General features: G+C 45.0%; 1 protein-coding gene across 4 annotated transcripts in view; it reads right to left on the bottom strand.

Moving 5' to 3' along the window:
• LOC143764528 (prostaglandin reductase 1-like) overlaps window positions 1-20,560 on the bottom strand; it is a 374,831-nt gene that overhangs the window by 225,655 nt on the left and 128,616 nt on the right. For 2 of the 4 annotated variants that reach the window (XM_077250182.1, XM_077250170.1), the window contains exons 9-10: window positions 19,531-19,655; window positions 6,976-8,510 (exon numbers count right to left, since the gene is read on the bottom strand). In XM_077250182.1, the coding sequence (XP_077106297.1) occupies window positions 8,400-8,510; window positions 19,531-19,655 (236 nt within the window). In that variant the 3' untranslated portion in view covers window positions 6,976-8,399. Of the gene's footprint in view, window positions 1-6,975; window positions 8,511-19,530; window positions 19,656-20,560 lie in introns of those variants that run through there. The other 2 variants (XR_013213221.1, XR_013213220.1) reach the window with 2 other exon arrangements.

The following is a 20,560-nucleotide window of genomic DNA, read 5'->3' as shown; positions in this document are numbered from 1 at the left end:
TCGTTTTGTCCCTATGAGGGTCTCATCTCCTAAGTTTAAGCCTCGGTTCATCGGTCCGTATAAAATATTGGAGATTCTTAACCCTGTTTCCTTCCGTTTGGACCTCCCTGCATCCTTTTCTATTCATAACGTTTTTCATCGGTCGTTATTGCGCAGGTATGAGGCACCGGTTGTGCCTTCCGTTGAGCCTCCTGCTCCGGTGTTGGTTGAGGGTGAGTTGGAGTACGTTGTGGAAAAAATCCTAGACTCCCGTGTTTCCAGACGGAGACTCCAGTATCTGGTCAAGTGGAAGGGATATGGCCAGGAGGATAATTCTTGGGTCACTGCATCTGATGTTCATGCCTCTGATCTGGTTCGTGCCTTTCATAGGGCCCATCCTGATCGCCCTGGTGGTTCTGGTGAGGGTTCGGTGCCCCCTCCTTGAGGGGGGGGTACTGTTGTGAATTTGGATTCTGGGCTCCCCCGGTGGCTACTGGTGGAATTGAACTTGTGACATCATCTTCCCTGTTCACCTGTTCTGATTAGATCTGGGTGTCGCTATATAACCTGGCTTCTCTGTTAGATGCTTGCCGGTCAACAATGTTATCAGAAGCCTCTCTGTGCTTGTTCCTGCTCCCAGACATCTACTAGATAAGTTGGACATTCGTCCATGTTTTGTTTTTGTATTTTGGTTCCAGTTCACAGCTGCAGTTTCGTTACTGTGTCTGGAAAGCTCTTGTTGATCAGGAATTGCCACTCTGGTATTATGAGTTAATGCCAGAGTCCTAAAGTAATTTCTGGATGTGTTTTGTTAGGGTTTTCTACTGACCATGAAAGTATGCTTTCTGTCTTCTGCTATCTAGAAAGCGGACCTCAAATTTGCTAAAACTATTTTCCTGCTGCGTTTGTTGTTTCATCTCATATCACCGCCAATATATGTGGGGGGCCTCTGTCTCCTTTTTTTGGGCATTTCTCTAGAGGTGAGTCAGGTCTTATATTTCCCTCTGCTAGCATTATTTAGTTCTCCGGCCGGCGCTGGGCATATAGGGATAAAAAGTAGGACATGCTACCTGGCTACTTCTAGATGATGCGGTAGGTTTAGTTCATGGTCAGTATAGTTACATCTTCCAAGAGTTTGTTCCTATAGAGGCTTATGCTAGTTCTCTGGCCATGGAGATCATGACAGTTATGCCCCTGTGTCCAACGTTATGCCCCTGTGTCCAACGTTATGCCCCTGTGTCCAGCGTTCTGCCCCTGTGTTCAGCGTTCTGCCCATGTGTCCAGCGTTCTGTCCTGGGCCCCCCCGGATCGCCGCTCTCAATAAAAAAAAAAAAGTTCTTCTCACCTGACCGAGCTCCTGCTCTCTCCACACTGCTGAAGCGCGCGGCACACTCGCCGGCGACTGACAATGACATTAGACGCCAGCGACATGCACGCTGTGGCTGATGTCAGCTGCCAGCCTCAGATTGACTGGCGGCTGTTAACTATTGACGTGCGGGCGCGGGCCCGCACGTCAATAGCGTTAAACAGCTGCAGCGCCGCTAAGGGCCCGGTTTAGCCTGCGGCTGCCGGTAGGGGCACGGTGAGCAGATGAGAGGGGGCCCGATGTGGGGCCCCTCTGCCCACCGGGCCCCATACGCCAGTCACGGCTGTAATGCCCTGATAGCGGCCCTGGTCGGCCATGTTAGATATTCCTATGTTCAGCTGTGCTCGGTTAGCCGCTCCTTTTCCCTATAAAATCTGGGCTCTATTACCTAGTCATTGTCAGAGTTAGAACTTGCTGCATGACAAAAGGAGGGAGAGAAGTTGGTTTGAGAAGAAGTGCTGGAGGAGTTAGAAGTGAAGTGCACACCTTGCTGGATTCCTCTGTTATATGTGAGTGAATATTTTGTTTGTGTGGAGTTTTCAGTTTACCTTTGTCTTTGTTGCCCTGTTTGTCGAATTGTGTACTGCAGTGCATAGTAGCGCCCCTGCTTCCCTGGGTTGGAGAAAGGGGACAGATGAAGAGTTAACTTAGGAGATAAGGCAAGGGCGGAGGCCCCGGCATCTTTGCCATCTGAAGAATCCCAGGAAACAGGTGAGCTAGGGAGCCCCCTAGTGTTAGGGCCATTAATGGAGCCCCAGGTCACTCAACAGCTGTGTCATGACAGATGGGGGATTATATACCAGGATAGGGGAACATACATCAGGATGCGGGACATATACCAGAATGACAACATGTACCAGGATGGGGATTATGATAGAGAGACATGATGAGGGTCATATACCAGGATGACAGCTGTCTGCTTTACCTTGGCTGGTTATTCAAAATATGGGTGAGCCCATGTAATTTTTTTACATTTATTTATTTTAGTAAACAAGGCTAGATACCCTTATGTGCCACATGAAAGGAACAAAAGTTTGTAGGTTTATTATATGTAGCGAGCTTGTAAAATTATATGTCTACAGGATATCTATATATTCTATTTATCTATTCAATGTGGAGAAATTATACTGTGGAGCACTATGTGGGGCACTATATGGGGTCCTTATACTGTGAGACACTATATAAGGCCATTATCCTGTGGGGCACATTATACTGTGGGGAACTATATGAGGTTATTATACTGTGGTGTACATTATACTGTGGTGTACCATATGGGGGTCATTATAGTATGTGGCACTATGTGGGGCTATTATACTGTGGGTCACATTATACTGTGGGGCACTATGCAGAGCACATTATACTGAGGGACACTATATGAGGTCATTATACTGTGGAGCATGTTATACTGTGGTGTACTATATGAGGCCATTATACTGTGGGGCACTATATGGGGCACTCTCAATTACTAACCCCAGTAGTGGATGACAACTGTGATTTCTGACAATCCACAGCTGTCATCAACCCCAACTAGTATTACACAATTGCCACCGCACCAATGCAATCGGAAAGAGTCAGGCAAAGCGCCAGAATTGGAGCATCTAATGTGATGTGCCAATTCTGGGGCGGCTTTGGGCTGGTATTTTTAGGATGGGAAGGGGTCAATAACCAGGGACCTTCCCAGCCTGATAATATCATCTCACAGCTGTCTGCTTTACCTTGGCTGGTTAATAAAAATAGGGGTGACCCCACATCATTTTTTTTAAATGTATTTACTTAGGTAAACAAGGCTAAATACCCTTTAGTGCCACATGAAAGGAACAAAAGGTTATAGGTTTATTATATGTAGCGAGCTTGTAAAATTGTATGTCTACAGGTGTTCTATCTATTCTATTTATCTATTCTATGTGGGGCAATTATACTGTGGAGCACTATGTGGGGCCCATTGGACTATATGGTTAATCCAAGGGGTTCAATAGGACAAAAACTACTTTGTTAGAGCTGCAGCTTAGGAGATATGCTGTTCCGTGACCCGGTTGAATAATATTTTTTTTGCTGAGGGGAGAATTAATGTGTGACTCTGATCTGTCCACTTCTATGGGAGTAGTAATGAAGTGTATGGAGCGGAGTCACACATGACACCATTGCTCCCATAAACGTGGATGGAGCGGGGCCACACAATACACCACTGCTCCCTTAAAAATGTTTGACTCGGCTCTGTCTACTTCCATGGGAGCAGTGGTTAGTGATGTAATGCATGACCCAATTTTGCCCACTTATATGGGAACAGTGATGTAATGCGTGACCCCGCTCTCTCCACCTCTATGGGAGCAGTGGTTTAATGTGTGACCCTGCTCTGTCTACTTCTATTGGAGAAGTGCTGTAATGTGTGATGTCTCATCTTACATACATTAAATACTTTGTATCTAATCCCATCCTCTGTGATATACTCTGCTGAGCTCAATATCTAATCCAATAATGTGATAAACTACAATGAGCCCTTCATCTATTTTCAGCGTCTGTTACTCTAAGCATATAATATACTTCATGGATCTAACCCAAGCTTATGATACAGCGAGCAGCACCAACTAACAGAATCAGTGCTGCCGTCCATCCTTGGTGACACTATCTACTTTCAGTAGTCACTGAAGTCATCAACAGAATGGCTCCGCACTGTGATCCTAAACTTCATCCTCTCTTATTCAGTTGCGAACACCAAGAAGGGGAGGCGAGGGGTGACATCACACACATGTGATCAGACCCCACCCACATATACTGCAGTCGTAATGTGAGCTAGTTGTACACTAGGTTTTCATGGCAAATTTCAGCAGCTGCCCCCCATACTGTTTAAAAGTAGAAATACCAAACATTTTTTTAAATCTTTTTACATTTCACTTCATTAAAAACAAATAATATATTTAAAAAAATTAAAACATTAATACTTTACATTTTTCCAATCGTTGAAAAAACTTTTTGGAATGACACCATCCCTTGAAGTGAGGTTTGCCTGTGTTAAAAGGATTGTATACTATCACCGATCATTAAATATCTACCGTTGTTCAATGCTGCAATATGAGTAGCGAAAATTCCCCCTTTAACGGTGAGATAATTTGAAATCTAACGCTCAAATCTTTGATATTAGTTCATCTGTAAAACAAGGTGTCTAACAATGCCTTGGTCCTCTCTTCCCATAAAGAACATATGTTCCCTCAGCCAAGCTGAGTGTTCCTATGCATAAGGGAGTTGGAGAGATGGCTGTTGGATAAGCTTTCATCCACCAACTAGTTCAGTTGTATAGGCAGCTTAACCCCTTAACGACCACCGATACGCCTTTTAACGGCGGCAGTTAAGGGTACTTAAACCATAGCACCACTTTTTAACGGTGCTGAGGAATAAGTGCATAGCGCCCCCAGGGTCGGAATTTCTCAGAGGTATTGACTACCGAGGGTAGTTGAGACTCCAGAGAACATGATTTGGGTTGGTTTTTACCTACCCCAGTGTTGCGATCACCGTTACTAATGGTATAATGGCGACCGCAAAAAAGGTCTGATTTTAATTTAATTTCTCTCTCCTCTGATGTGATCGCACATTAGAGGACAGAGAAATAGGGTGCCCCCAATTCCCCCCGGTAACTCCTTTGTTCCTGCAACCCCCCCCTTGAAGTTCCCCGTGGATGCCGGTGTCTTCTTCTGGGAGAAAATGGAGGGCGCAAGACAGTGATCTGCTGGTCGGCACCCAGCAACAATAGGAAATGTTTCCTGTTGGTTCATTTTGATCACTGTGATAGGGTCTATCACAGTGATCAAAATAAAAAAAATAGTAAATAAACCCCCCTTTATCACCCCCTTAGGCTTCTTTCATACTTGCGTCGTTTGGCATTCGTCGCAATGCGTCGAAAAAACACGCATCCCGCAAATGTGTCCGCAGGGTGGTTTTTTTTCCCATAGACTTGTATTGTATTGCCGACGGATCGCGATGTATGGCCATACGTCGCGTCCATCGTGCACTGGATGCGTCGTGTTTTGGCAGACCGTCGTCGAGAAAAAACGTTCAAGGGAACGTACGTCGGGTCCTGCATTTCCTACTGGGAACTCCGCCCCCTCCTCCCTGGGACTTTAGAATGGGCAGCGGATACATTGAACAACTGCATCCGCTGCCCACGTGCCGAATTTTCACAACGCCCGTCGGTACGTCGCACCGATGCTTAGCGACGGCCCCGTACCGACAGAAGTGTGAAAGAAGTCTTAGGTAAAAATAATGAAGTTGTGCTAAAGTTAGGATTAGGGTTGGGCTAAAGTGAGTTGGGCTAAAGTTAGGGTTAGGGCTAGGGTTAGGGCTATGGTTAGGATTGTGGTTATGGTTGCGATTACAGTTAGGCTTGGGATTAGGGTTAGGGGTGTTTTAGCGTTAGGTTTGTGGTTCGGATTAAGGATAGAGTTGGGATTAGGGTTAGGGGTGTGTTGGGGTTAGGTTTGTGGATAGGGTTATGGTTGGGATTAGGGTTAGGGGTATGTTGGGGTTAGATTTGTAGTTAGGGTTATGGTTAGGGTTGGGATTAGGGGTGTGTTGGGATTAGGTTTGTGGGGAGGGTTATGGTTAGAGTTGGGATTATGGATAGGGGTGTGTTGGGGTTAGGGTTGGAGTTAGAATTAGGGGATTTCCACTGTTTAGGTACATCAGGGGGTCTCCAAACATGACATGGCGCCACCATTGATTCCAGCCAATTTTGCGTTCGAAAAGACAAATGGTGCTCCCTCCCTTCTGATCCCTGCGCACCTTGAGGGGTGCAGTTTTTTAGAATGATGTCACTTTTGGGTATTTTCTGTTATATTGACCCCCCAAAGTCACTTCAAATTTAAGGTGGTCCCTAAAAAAATGGTTTTGTAAATTTTGTTGGAAAAATGAGAAATCACTGGTCAACTTTTAATCCTTATGACTTGCTAGCACAAAAAATGTTGTTTACAAAATGGTGCAGATGTAAAGTAGACATGCGTGAAATGTTATTTATTAAGTATTTTGTGTGACACCAATCTCTGATTTGAGGGCATAAAAATTCAAAGTTTGAAAATTGCAATATTTTAAAAATGTTCACCGTATTTCCATTTTTATAAGTAACTGCAAGTCATATCAAAGAAATTTTACCACGAACATGAAGTACAATATGTCACAAAAAAGCAGTCTCAGAATCAGTGGGATCTGTTAAAGCATTCTAGAGTTATAACCACATAAAGTGACAGTGGTCAGAATTGTAAAAATTGGCTTGATCGTAAAGTACCAAATTGGCTCTGTCACTAAGAGGTTAAAGGGAACCTGTCGCAAGGTTTGCCTCAAGAGAAATAAGTCCACCACCTTTCAGACCTCATTTACAGAAAGTACTGCAGTGCATGTGCATCGGCAAAGGTCAAAAAGCCCCAGCAGATGCACACTGCAGTATTTTGCTCAGCACTAGTCAGGTCAGAGAAGTACGACTGCGCAGGAACGCGGTGCCAGGGAACATTATGTGGATGACGGAAAAATATAAAGGTAATGGCTCTTGGACGAAGGACTAAAAAATAAAAAACTTCAGAAGTTGAAACTATCCCTGTCATGACATGGTTAAATAGTAGAACACATATAAAGTAAAAGTGAAGCAATTCTTATTCTTAAAACAATATTTATTTTTTTATTTTACAAGGCAGAAACAGCTGAAGGGGAAGTTGCACAATCCTCCAATACACGTTCAGGTAAAACTGGGCGGCTAAATCAACACAAAAAATGCAAGCTACTCAGACTTTAACATTCGTTCCAGAGTAGAATCCCTTTGTTGTTAGTGCACATTGTGCATAGGCAGAAAGTTGCCATAAGGGGGTGGGGGGGTTATACAGAGCTCATGAATATGGAGGTTTACCAGTCATCTAGTGATAATCTACTGCTATATCAGTGATTTTATAAAATTTACAGCTAGCAGCCAAGTAAGTGACTTTAATCAGGGTTTTTACCCTTACATTATGCTGCTGTCAGATCACCGTATTTTTTGGATTACAAAATGTACTCACCTCAAATTTAAGGGGAAATGGGGGTGCGTCTTATAATCTGAATGTAGCTTACCGGCTGCGGTGGAGCTGGGTCTAAGGGTCGCTGCTACTGGGAGCTTCTGGCAGAGGCAGGAGGGGGTGAAGCTGCAGGCGCTAGAATGGTAGGAGGTGAAGTTCGATGATGTGGGGCTCTGCCAACATTTGGTGAAAGCCCAGAGCCCCCACAGTTTCTATGCTTTTCAATATAGTGGACTCTGGGAAATGCTCAGATTAAGGGCTTGTTTCCATTTGCGAGAAACACGTCCGTATCTCGCATGTGGAAACCAAGCTGTGGCGCCGGCACTTTGGAGCGGAGCGTGCAGCTCCATGTGTTCCTATGCGGCCGCACGCTCCGCTCCAAAGTGCCGGCGCCACAGCTTGGTTTCCACATGCGAGATACGTGTTTCTCGCAAATGGAAACAAGCCCTAAGATCTCGGTACTGAGATCTCATCTCCCTTGATCTTAATTGCGCATGAGCCACCTCCAGAGGCCGCTTTATTAGAGTCCATCACATTGAAAAGCATGTCTCACCACCTCCTACCAGCCTGGGGCCAGCAGCATCTCCTGCCTCTGCCGCAGCCATCTTCCTGCAGCAGCAACCCTGCCACGTGAGACACCACTCCACCGCCGCTGCCCCGCCCCCAATTAAGCAACCCTAAAAGGAGATTATAAGACGCACTACCATATTATTGAAAAAAAAACACATTTTCCTACTTTCCTACCTAAAATTTGGGGTCCATTTTATAATCCGGTGCATCATATCTGCAAAATGTGGTATGTGGCAAACACATGGCAAAACATTCACTTTAAAGAAAGTTATTCAAAAATGACTGCTAAAATGTGAGTTGTGTTTATTTCATGTGTTGATCTAGTTTCACCCATTATACCTGACTATAGTTGAGCATTGCAAGTTGAATGAACTTCATTTTGTGTGGTCACTGCTGATTGCTTGAGGGCATCTAGCAGATACGTCATTTTCAACTGCTGGAATATTCTTCATAGTTTAAGCCTTGATAATTGCTTTCCCAGTATTCTCTCCATTGAGCATTCCAATAAATCCAGCCGGCATGTTCTCAAAACCATTGGTGATGTGTTCATGATATTTCACCTTGCCCTATTTTATAATATAAGAACAGCACATGTTATTGTTTTACAATGGCCTCTGAAATAACAGGTAAAATGAAGAGTATTTGAATTTTTGTACATTGGCTACTGGCACACTATCAGTATTTTGTCAGTATTTTAAATCAGTATTTGTCAGCCAAAACCAGGAGAGGAACAATCAAAGGAAAATTATAAAAAGAAAGAAAAAGCCAGCTCACCAGTTCTCCAGAGGAAGCACGGAACTCAATCTTGATATGTCGTGAAACCCATGAGAAGAAAAGGCAAATGATCCAGCTTCTAATAGATAAAATGCAAGTCTTTAATTCAAAAATGTAAAAGATACATGCTCCTCGGACCCCACCATGTCCCCGTGAGGAGAGCGATGCATCTTTTAAATTTTTGAATTAAAGACTTGCATTTTATCTATTGGAAGCTGGATCATTTGCCTTTTCTTCTCAAAGGAAAATTATAATGGAAACACGTCACTACTTCTGTATTTATCACCCACTCCTGGTTTTGGCTTACAAATACTGATGTAAAATCCTGACCAAATACTGATGTGAATAGTGTGACTGTGGCCTAAAAAACACTTGTATTTACCATGAAACAACAGTTCTGAAGCTCTTTACAACTCTGAATTGCATTGTTCCTCTTTTACTGCTTGTAGGAATTAAGCAATAAATAGACAACTGGGTGTTACTATTTGCATTCTACACACAATTTTACAGGCATCTGTAGAAGTGGCAGAAACAGACAGAGAACGGCCCCTGTGAGCAAAGCCACAATGAGAAGAATTAGAATTACCCCAAAAAATTCAAACACCAAATTTTGTGCAATTTTAATACTAAGCAATCCCCCGCTCCATGAATTAGTAGCTTGTGAATGGTTGTCTCATCGATATTTGGCATCTGTGTTGCCGCCATCTTTATTACATCTGGTTTGCTGCATTCTGATAGTGCATTAGTTCTAAGACCTTGGCAGGTAAATACTATAGCCTTTTATTGCAAGAGGCGTGGACAGTGAGAAGCAGAGAGAGTTGGAGCTGGTGACTTGAGGAGTGAGGAGCTCGTCCCAGCACCAGAGGACGGAGAGAGAGCAAGGAAGATAGAGAGAAGTCTGAGAGAGTGAGAGAGGAAGAAGGGGTCCTATGGGCACGGGTAGTGAGGAATCCACCCGTGGGGCCCGAATCCACGCCGACCATAGTTGGGTGGAGGGACCAGGTCGCAGTAGGGGACCGGTCCTAGACTAGTGAAGAAACAGACGACTCAGCTAGCAAACCGGGGGCTGAAGTAAATGCATGTTCTACAGCCAATTCCACACATAAATCCCTGAAAAGGCAGCCATACAGGGTCAAGGGGACCAAGAGGACGTTGCCCATCAGGATTCGAGGCTGCTGGCTCAGGACACTGTGTGTGAAGGCGCAGGGCAGTAGAGGTGGAAGCCAGCGCAGAGAGATGGCCAGGGAAGGATCATAATAAAGGGGGTTCTGGTAAAGTGCACCCAAAACTAACTGAGAGCTGGCTGGACCACAGACCTGGAGTGCACAGTACCCGGCTGGGGACTGCATCTAAGAATTGTGAGTAAAGTATGGAAACTGCACCCAGCTGTGTCCTCAAAATTATTTCCTGCGTCACCAGCCCTGCACTACAACATTCACCAACATTGACTTTAACTCTATAATTGCCCTGGATCCCAGCTCTACTGTGGAGAGCCGTAACAACTCTGCTGCATCACCATCAGCCCCAGCGATCCTCTTAAGCAGCTCTGTCCACTCATTACCGAACACCACGGGTGGCATCACGTACAATTCCCCTATAAATTTTATTTACCCTTTTCTTCGTTTTTTATTGGATGCCCAGGGCCACGGACTGGGTCACTGCTGCTGTGACAAACCCCCTAAAGAACCGACCAACCCGGCCTGAGTACCCCACGGTCCTGGCGGGCTCTTCATATGCATAAAAATATGAACAAGACACAGAATGTAGATATGTTACGTGTTTCAGATAAATTGGCATGAAGAATGATCATAATTGATTTGAACCATGTATAATATCTGCACTATAAGGATTCATGCTCTCTGGTAGTAGACACAGGATTCTTGCATTAAAACAATATGATGTTTATTTCCATAGGTTACACAGCACCGAAAACAAAACCATAAACACAAAATCTCTAGCATTCTCTAGGCGCTAATTAAACAACACAGACTCTGACTACTCATACACGGCTGAGCTAGTCCCAGTCCGGTCAAACAAAATGGCTATTGTCCATAGCCACCACTGATATTTGGTTTGGTGCACATGACCTGTGCAGACGCCTTTCAGAGAGACTATGGTTTGTCTTTCCTCAGCTCCAACATAGCCCACTCTGCTCAGCTTCCTCCAGCAGACTGACAGAGACCAAGGTAACACATGTCCTGGTTCTAAGGCTCCTTTCACACGTCAGTGTGTCTGGTACTTTTGGTGACACTTTTCACACATATCGGAGACACTTACACACATAGACCCATTCAAGTGAATGGGTCTGTGCATATGTCCGTGTGTTTCCACGGACCATGTGTCCGTAGCCAAAATACGCTGACATGTCTATTTTTAAACAGCATCAATGGCGGCAAAATATCCTGCACATGTGCACATGGATAATACACAGGGATGTCATCTGTGTGACATGTACCTGTGCCTGAGAAGGCGCAGTACAGTTAGCGCTGTTCCCTGGCATCAGGTCCTGAAGACTAGAGATGCGCGAACATCTCTAGTCTTATAGACACCTCTCCATTACCAATCCGTGGGCTTGATGTCACCTGACAATACAAAGATGACATCAACGCCACAAATATGATCCCCACCTGCCACCGCTACAGGGAAAGTGGAAGAGCCAGGCAAAGTGCCAGAATTGGCATCAAATAAATGCACCTTTTATCGGCGGCTGCAAGCTGCTATTTTTAGACTAGGGGGTAGGGCAATATCCATGGCCCCTTACCAGCCTGAGAATACCAGCCACCAGCTAAGTGCTTTAGCAAGGCTGGTTGTCATGCAGGGAATGCATCGTGTCTGCACCCTATTTTGTGCACTTTATTTTTCAGGGTACAGCCAAGCCCAGCACGTGGGGTCTTGTCTTGTATATGCAGCGCCCCAGAGTCCTGGTCGTTGCAGTACTGGAGCTCCACCACTATGGGGGGCTATGGTACGTCTGATGGCACTGAAGGAGTTCATCTGACCAGGTATCACAGACACCAATACATTTCACAGTCTGGCCTACTGTCATGATCTCCATGGCCAGAGAACTAGCATAAGCCTCTATAGGAACAAGCTCTTGGAAGATGTAACTATACTGACCATGAACTAAACCTACCGCATCATCTAGAAGTAGCCAGGTAGCATGTCCTACTTTTTATCCCTATATGCCCAGCGCCGGCCGGAGAACTAAATAATGCTAGCAGAGGGAAATATAAGACCTGACTCACCTCTAGAGAAATGCCCAAAAAAAAAGGAGACAGAAGCCCCCCACATATATTGGCGGTGATATGAGATGAAACAACAAACGCAGCAGGAAAATAGTTTTAGCAAATTTGAGGTCCGCTTTCTAGATAGCAGAAGACAGAAAGCATACTTTCATGGTCAGTAGAAAACCCTAACAAAACACATCCAGAAATTACTTTAGGACTCTGGCATTAACTCATAATACCAGAGTGGCAATTCCTGATCAACAAGAGCTTTCCAGACACAGTAACGAAACTGCAGCTGTGAACTGGAACCAAAATACAAAAACAAAACATGGACGAATGTCCAACTTATCTAGTAGATGTCTGGGAGCAGGAACAAGCACAGAGAGGCTTCTGATAACATTGTTGACCGGCAAGCATCTAACAGAGAAGCCAGGTTATATAGCGACACCCAGATCTAATCAGAACAGGTGAACAGGGAAGATGATGTCACAAGTTCAATTCCACCAGTAGCCACCGGGGGAGCCCAGAATCCAAATTCACAACAGTACCCCCCCCTCAAGGAGGGGGCACCGAACCCTCACCAGAACCACCAGGGCGATCAGGATGGGCCCTATGAAAGGCACGAACCAGATCAGAGGCATGAACATCAGATGCAGTGACCCAAGAATTATCCTCCTGGCCATATCCCTTCCACTTGACCAGATACTGGAGTCTCCGTCTGGAAACACGGGAGTCTAGGATTTTTTCCACAACGTACTCCAACTCACCCTCAACCAACACCGGAGCAGGAGGCTCAACGGAAGGCACAACCGGTGCCTCATACCTGCGCAATAACGACCGATGAAAAACGTTATGAATAGAAAAGGATGCAGGGAGGTCCAAACGGAAGGAAACAGGGTTAAGAATCTCCAATATTTTATACGGACCGATGAACCGAGGCTTAAACTTAGGAGATGAGACCCTCATAGGGACAAAACGAGAAGACAACCACACCAAATCTCCAACACAAAGCCGAGGACCAACACGACGGTGACGGTTGGCAAAAAGCTGAGTCTTCTCCTGGGACAACTTTAAATTGTCCATCACCTGCCCCCAGATATGATGCAATCTCTCCACCACCGCATCCACTCCAGGACAATCCGAGGATTCCATCTGACCGGAGGAAAATCGAGGATGGAACCCCGAATTACAGAAAAACGGGGAAACCAAGGTGGCAGAGCTGGCCCGATTATTGAGGGCGAACTCCGCCAATGGCAAAAAAGCAACCCAATCATCCTGGTCAGCAGACACAAAACACCTCAGATATGTCTCCAGGGTCTGATTAGTCCGCTCGGTCTGGCCATTAGTCTGAGGGTGAAAAGCAGACGAAAAAGACAAATCTATGCCCATCCTAGCACAAAATGCCCGCCAAAATCTAGACACAAATTGGGTTCCTCTGTCAGAAACGATATTCTCAGGAATACCATGCAAACGAACAACATTTTGAAAAAACAGGGGCACCAACTCGGAAGAAGAAGGCAATTTGGGCAGGGGAACCAAATGAACCATCTTAGAAAAACGGTCACACACCACCCAGATGACAGACATCTTCTGAGAAACAGGCAGATCTGAAATAAAATCCATCGAGATGTGTGTCCAAGGCCTCTTAGGAATAGGCAAGGGCAACAATAATCCACTAGCCCGAGAACAACAAGGCTTGGCCCGAGCACAAACGTCACAAGACTGCACAAAGCCTCGCACATCTCGTGACAGGGAAGGCCACCAGAAGGATCTTGCCACCAAATCCCTGGTACCAAAAATTCCAGGATGACCTGCCAACGCAGAAGAATGCACCTCAGAGATGACTTTACTGGTCCAATCATCAGGAACAAACAGCCTATCAGGCGGACAACGATCCGGTCTATCCGCCTGAAACTCCTGCAAGGCCCGCCGCAGGTCTGGAGAAACGGCTGACAAGATAACTCCCTCCTTAAGAATACCTGTGGGGTCAGAGTTGCCAGGTGAATCAGGCTCAAAACTCCTAGAAAGGGCATCCGCCTTAACATTCTTAGAACCTGGTAGGTACGATACCACAAAATTAAACCGAGAAAAAAATAATGACCAGCGCGCCTGTCTAGGATTCAGGCGCCTGGCGGTCTCAAGATAAATCAAATTTTTGTGGTCAGTCAATACCACCACCTGATGTCTGGCCCCCTCGAGCCAATGGCGCCACTCCTCAAACGCCCACTTCATGGCCAAAAGCTCCCGATTCCCAACATCATAATTCCGCTCAGCGGGCGAAAATTTACGGGAAAAGAAGGCACAAGGCCTCATCACGGCGCAGTCAGAACTTTTCTGCGACAACACTGCCCCAGCTCCGATCTCAGAAGCGTCGACCTCAACCTGAAAAGGAAGAGTCACATCAGGCTGACGCAACACAGGGGCAGAAGAAAAACAGCGCTTAAGCTCCTGAAAGGCCTCCACAGCATCAGGGGACCAATTAGCAACATCAGCACCCTGTCTAGTCAAATCGGTCAATGGCTTAACGACATCCGAAAAACCAGAAATAAATCGACCCTTTGGGTATTTACTACCCGGAATTAAATCTATAGCACAATCGCACTCACGGTGCGGAGGTAGTGAACCAAGCTTGGGTTCTTCAAAGACGTCACGATAGTCAGACAGGAACTCAGGGATTTCAGAGGGGATAGATGATGAAATGGACACCAAAGGTACGTCCCCATGAGTCCCCTTACATCCCCAGCTCAACACAGACATAGCTCTCCAGTCAAAGACTGGGTTGTGAGACTGCAGCCATGGCAATCCCAGCACCAAATCCTCATGTAGATTATACAGCACTAGAAAACGAATAGTCTCCTGGTGATCCGGATTAATACACATAGTCACTTGTGTCCAGTATTGTGGTTTATTATTAGCCAATGGGGTGGAGTCAATCCCCTTCAGAGGAATAAGAGTTTCCAAAGGCTCTAAATCATACCCACAACGATTGGCAAAGGACCAATCCATAAGACTCAAAGCGGCGCCAGAGTCGATATAGGCGTCAGTAGTAATAGATGACAAAGAGCAAATCAGGGTCACAGACAAAATAAATTTAGACTGTAAAGTGCCAATGGAAACAGATTTATCAAGCTTTTTAGTACGTTTAGAGCATGCTGATATAACATGAGTAGAATCCCCACAATAGAAACACAACCCATTTTTCCGTCTAAAATTCTGCCGCTCGCTTCTGGACAGAATTCTATCACACTGCATGCTTTCTGGCGTCTTCTCAGTGGACACCGCCAGATGGTGCACTGGTTTGCGCTCCCGCAGACGCCTATCGATCTGAATGGCCATTGTCATGGACTCATTCAGACCCGCAGGCACAGGGAACCCCACCATAACATCCTTAATGGCATCAGAGAGACCCTCTCTGAAAGTAGCCGCCAAGGCACACTCATTCCACTGAGTAAGCACAGACCATTTACGGAATCTTTGGCAGTAAATTTCAGCTTCATCTTGCCCCTGCGATAGGGACATCAAAGTTTTTTCTGCCTGAAGTTCCAAATGAGGTTCCTCATACAGCAAGCCCAAGGCCAAAAAAAACGCATCCACATTGCGCAACGCAGGATCCCCTGGTGCCAATGCAAAAGCCCAGTCTTGAGGGTCGCCGCGGAGCAAGGAAATCACAATCCCAACCTGCTGTGCAGGGTCTCCAGCAGAACGAGATTTCAGGGACAAAAATAGCTTACAATTATTTCTAAAATTCTGAAAGCTAGATCTATTCCCTGAGAAGAATTCCGGCAAAGGAATTCTCGGCTCAGATACCGGAGCATGAATAATAAAATCTTGCAAATTTTGTACTTTCGTGGTGAGATTATTCAAACCTGCAGTTACACTCTGAAGATCCATTATTAACAGGTGAACACAAAGCCATTCAAAGATTATAAGGAGAGAGAAAAAAAAGAAAGACTGCAGCATAGACAGACTGGCAAGTGATCCAATTAAGAGCACAGAAAAAAAAAAAAAAAAAGAACTCTCAGCAGACTTCTTATTTCTCTCCTTTCTCAGCCAAGGATTTTAACCCTTTAGTGGGCCGGTCAAACTGTCATGATCTCCATGGCCAGAGAACTAGCATAAGCCTCTATAGGAACAAGCTCTTGGAAGATGTAACTATACTGACCATGAACTAAACCTACCGCATCATCTAGAAGTAGCCAGGTAGCATGTCCTACTTTTTATCCCTATATGCCCAGCGCCGGCCGGAGAACTAAATAATGCTAGCAGAGGGAAATATAAGACCTGACTCACCTCTAGAGAAATGCCCAAAAAAAAAGGAGACAGAAGCCCCCCACATATATTGGCGGTGATATGAGATGAAACAACAAACGCAGCAGGAAAATAGTTTTAGCAAATTTGAGGTCCGCTTTCTAGATAGCAGAAGACAGAAAGCATACTTTCATGGTCAGTAGAAAACCCTAACAAAACACATCCAGAAATTACTTTAGGACTCTGGCATTAACTCATAATACCAGAGTGGCAATTCCTGATCAACAAGAGCTTTCCAGACACAGTAACGAAACTGCAGCTGTGAACTGGAACCAAAATACAAAAACAAAACATGGACGAATGTCCAACTTATCTAGTAGATGTCTGGGAGCAGGAACAAGCACAGAGAGGCTTCTGATAACATTGTTGACCGGCAAGCATCTAACAGAGAAGCCAGGTTATATAGCGACACCCAGATCTAATCAGAACAGGTGAACAGGGAAGATGATGTCACAAGTTCAATTCCACCAGTAGCCACCGGGGGAGCCCAGAATCCAAATTCACAACACCTCCAGGGGGAGCTAAAGGTTCTATTCATTAGGCCACTCCTCACAATCTGGTAAAACTGGGGGTTAGGCAGGAAGTTAGAGAGAAAGCTGACTGGGTTGGAACCAGGCAACACCTTGTGGCAGAGGGTGTTGTAGGGGAAGATTCGGAGGGGTCCCTGTCAGGGGTGGGATCCTGACAGAGGCCTAGCAACCAGAGAGAACGTTACAGGACCGTGCCTGCGCGATATAGCGGCGGTACCCCAAGAAATGATAAGAAGCGAAGTTTATTGTGCTGAGTGAGAAACGAGATCAACGCAACAAGGAGAATACCAGTAGGAGTCGTGCTGTAAGACGAGGCAACATCCTACTGAGGCGCATAACCGGTGGCCGGAACGCCGAGGAAGTATAGAGCTCCAAGCCAAACTTCAAACCTACAGCAGGACAGTCAGTTACAGGCGGGCTGTCTCACCCAGACCCAGGAAGACACAAGGGGGGTAACAACAGGAGTGGGGCAACGTTAGAGTCCCGGAAGAGCTCCGAGCCTCCCCGTCATACGGGTGCGTCCTAACCGTAAGATCAGGGGGACGTAGAGGGAGAACATCAGAATCGAGTTGTGAGGGAACACGAGAAACAGACACAACAGTTGTGGGTACTATCCCGTAAGCACAGCAGGGGAGGACCACAACACACAAGCGCAGGAAGGTAGGCACAGATTTCCACCTGCAAAGGGAAGTCTGGAGGTGCCATCGGACCGACCGGACTTGCGCAGCCCGGTTACCGTATTCCGGATTGAGGACTCAGAAGCCTTCAGTAAAGAGGTAAAGAGACTGCAACCTGGTGTCCTCGTTATTGACCGCGACCGGCACTATACCGCACCGTAACATCAGCACCATACCTTTACCTTTCATTGTGCGCCCCTCAGCAGGGTCACGGACCGGGTCTAGCCACCGTGACAACCCCAGAGCAGAGACTCACAGGCCCGGTACCGGGTACCCCTCGGCCCTGCGGCAGTGGGGGCGCTACATATACAGGAGTGTTCACATGGAATGTATTGAGAGAGTGCTGGCCAACCCACCTAATCGAATAGTATGGGCGTGATCAATAGGCTGTGATCCAGACACTATGCATTCCCTGCATGTGAACAGCACCCGATACAGGCCTTTATTGTGCAAATGTATACTAAGCAGTCACCCCCTCCATGAACTTGTATGTGGTGAGTGGCTGTCTATTTGGTGTTTTGCACTTGTGTTCATCTTTGCTACATGGGCTGGCTGCATCCTGTAGTGCATTTGTTCAGAGACCTGGGCAGGTAAGCGGTGGTGCCCTTTTTTCAGCTGTTTTTCTGAATTTTTGGAGGATTTATAGTCCTCTTTTGAGGCTTTGCTACTAGCTTAGTTAGGGCTCTTATCCATTTGCGAGAAACACGTCCGTGTCTCGCATGTGAAAACCAAGCTCTGGCGCCGGCATTCCAGAGTGGAGCGTGCAGCCGCATAGCAACACATGGAGCTGCACGCTCTGCTCCAAAGTGCCGGTGCCAGAGCTTGGTTTTCACATGCGAGACATGGACGTGTTTCTCGCAAATGGAAAAGAGCCCTAAAAGTTAGCTTTGTGCATCTAATCAAGACCTGCAGTGCTAGGATTGAACTCACTACTACCTGGCTTTCCTACAGCACTCTGTGTCTTGTTAATCTTTCTGTATTATTCAATAAAGCCATCAATTATTCTACTTGGATTGCAGGGGCTGTATTTTCCTTTGTTTTCCTCTCATCACACACAGACCGTGTGATCCGTGCACTTGGGTGGTCTGTGAGCTGGACTTTTCTTTATTATTTTTGTCTTGAACCATTTTTTAAAACATGTTACAAATCTTTTTAAAAAGTTGCCTTAGATTCCGTCCGAAGCCTTACTAGGGGCACGGATTGGAGTGACATGCACTAAAAAATATGATATTTGGTAAAAGTCACATTTCATGATTCTGTCTAAAACATCTGGATATGCAATGTTGTTGAGGAAAAATCCAAAAAGACATAAAAAAGAAAGACTAAATAAATGGCACAAATGTAAAAATGGCACAAAATGTATAAAAAATAATGCACAAATACTAAGGTCACTAGTAAAGAGAAAATGACTTCATAAAATTGGAGAAACGACAATGACAAATTGGAATAGATGTGCTGGAAGAAGAAAAAATAGGCAAATGTAAGAATCTGGGTGACTTTGGCATGAGTCCACTCGATTTATGATGGCTTAGCCGAAATCAAGCATGTCCAAAACAGCAGGTCATATGTGGTGTTCCCAAGTGTTATCATAATTGTTCCAAAAAAGGACAACTGGAGAACCGGCATGAAAAGCAAAAGCTATCGAACGTGAGTTTCTATAGCATAAATTACTGTTGTACACCTTCACAGGTCTCGTGAGTTCTCAAGGAATCAGAGCCGTTTTGGTGGCATTAGGGGGAACTACTTAATATTAGACAGGCAATTTTAATGTGATTGTTAATTAGTGTACATATACAACAGCTTATCTCGTATTTCAATGATTTTAGGGATAGAAAGAGATCAATAAGACTACTTATTCATTTTCTTCTATAGAAATATTCAAAACCTAAAACTGTGTGAAGTAGATAATATGCATACCCAAGATTTTAATGTTTTTCCACAGAATTTTAAAAAGTAGAAAATGAGGTATGAAATTACATATACAATATACTTACATAATATTTCTAATCTCTTTAAGTATACACAGGACTTTGGACAAAGTATAATTGTCCAGGCTTAGAATTTTCATACCTCTAAAATCCACTCCAACAGCTGCTTCTGTGCTTCTTCATAAATGGGCTTCTTTTCATAGTGGAATATTATAAACCCTTCCATGCGAAGTTGCTTAAAGAGAAGAAGTGGCTGAACATAAGGCCCTAGGGGTAAATTATAATCATTACTTCCTGAAAATAGAATCAGTGGCAAAAATCAAAACGATTTTCTTTTTTTAGTAGTTGTTTGGTCTCTTTTTTTTAGCATATCAGGTAACTACGCCTTGAGGTAGACCCCTATCTGAAGTGGTCAGATCTACATTTGTACTTTTCTCTGTCCCAAATGAAGAATCACATTTCTAAACAGAGAATGACCAGCAATACACAGATACCCAGGAGCAGAAGACAATTTTTTTGCTGAGTTCTTGGAGCAGAAACTAAGTGGAAACTTCAAGTTTGTGATGAGTTTTTGGAGGAGCATTTGGCGTGTTTCCAGTTAGTTTCTGCTTCAAAAAAACATCAGCACAGCTGGATTTCATGCATTAAAAATCGAAGATATGTAAAAAAGGCTTAATATGGTTGTAACTGACGTCTCATTGCTGCCTTTTAGATGTCTTCTTATGCTTTCTGCATTATGAACCTGCTGAAAAGGAGCATAGCGAGTTCAGTATGGCAGAGTATATGCCTGTGCGGGGGTGGAAAGAGTGAAAATTGAAGGAAAAAAGTAAAAAAATGTAATGGTCTATGTATGTTACATTGTTCTGGTAGCTGAATTTTACTCAATGGCCCTGAATAATCAAGACCAGCCTTTTTTCATACCAGTCTGATGAGGGGATGGGTGGGGTGCGACGCATTTGATTCATTAAGAAGTACATCCCACTTAATAAATCAAGCAAGACACAAAGTGGCGTGCTCCTCCATGTGCACCTCACCACAAATTATGGACTGTAGCAATATTTGTGACATAGGGAACCCTGCTGTTTGTCATGAACTTGATGAGCGGAGGATTTCACGCCCCATTCCGCCCTAGCTCAGCCCATTATGTCGGAGGTGGTCAAAAATGCTGTGAA

Source organism: Ranitomeya variabilis, chromosome 1, assembly GCF_051348905.1.
Source record: "Ranitomeya variabilis isolate aRanVar5 chromosome 1, aRanVar5.hap1, whole genome shotgun sequence".
Classification (NCBI taxonomy): domain Eukaryota; kingdom Metazoa; phylum Chordata; class Amphibia; order Anura; family Dendrobatidae; genus Ranitomeya; species Ranitomeya variabilis.
This window is presented reverse-complemented; position numbering and strand designations above follow the sequence as displayed.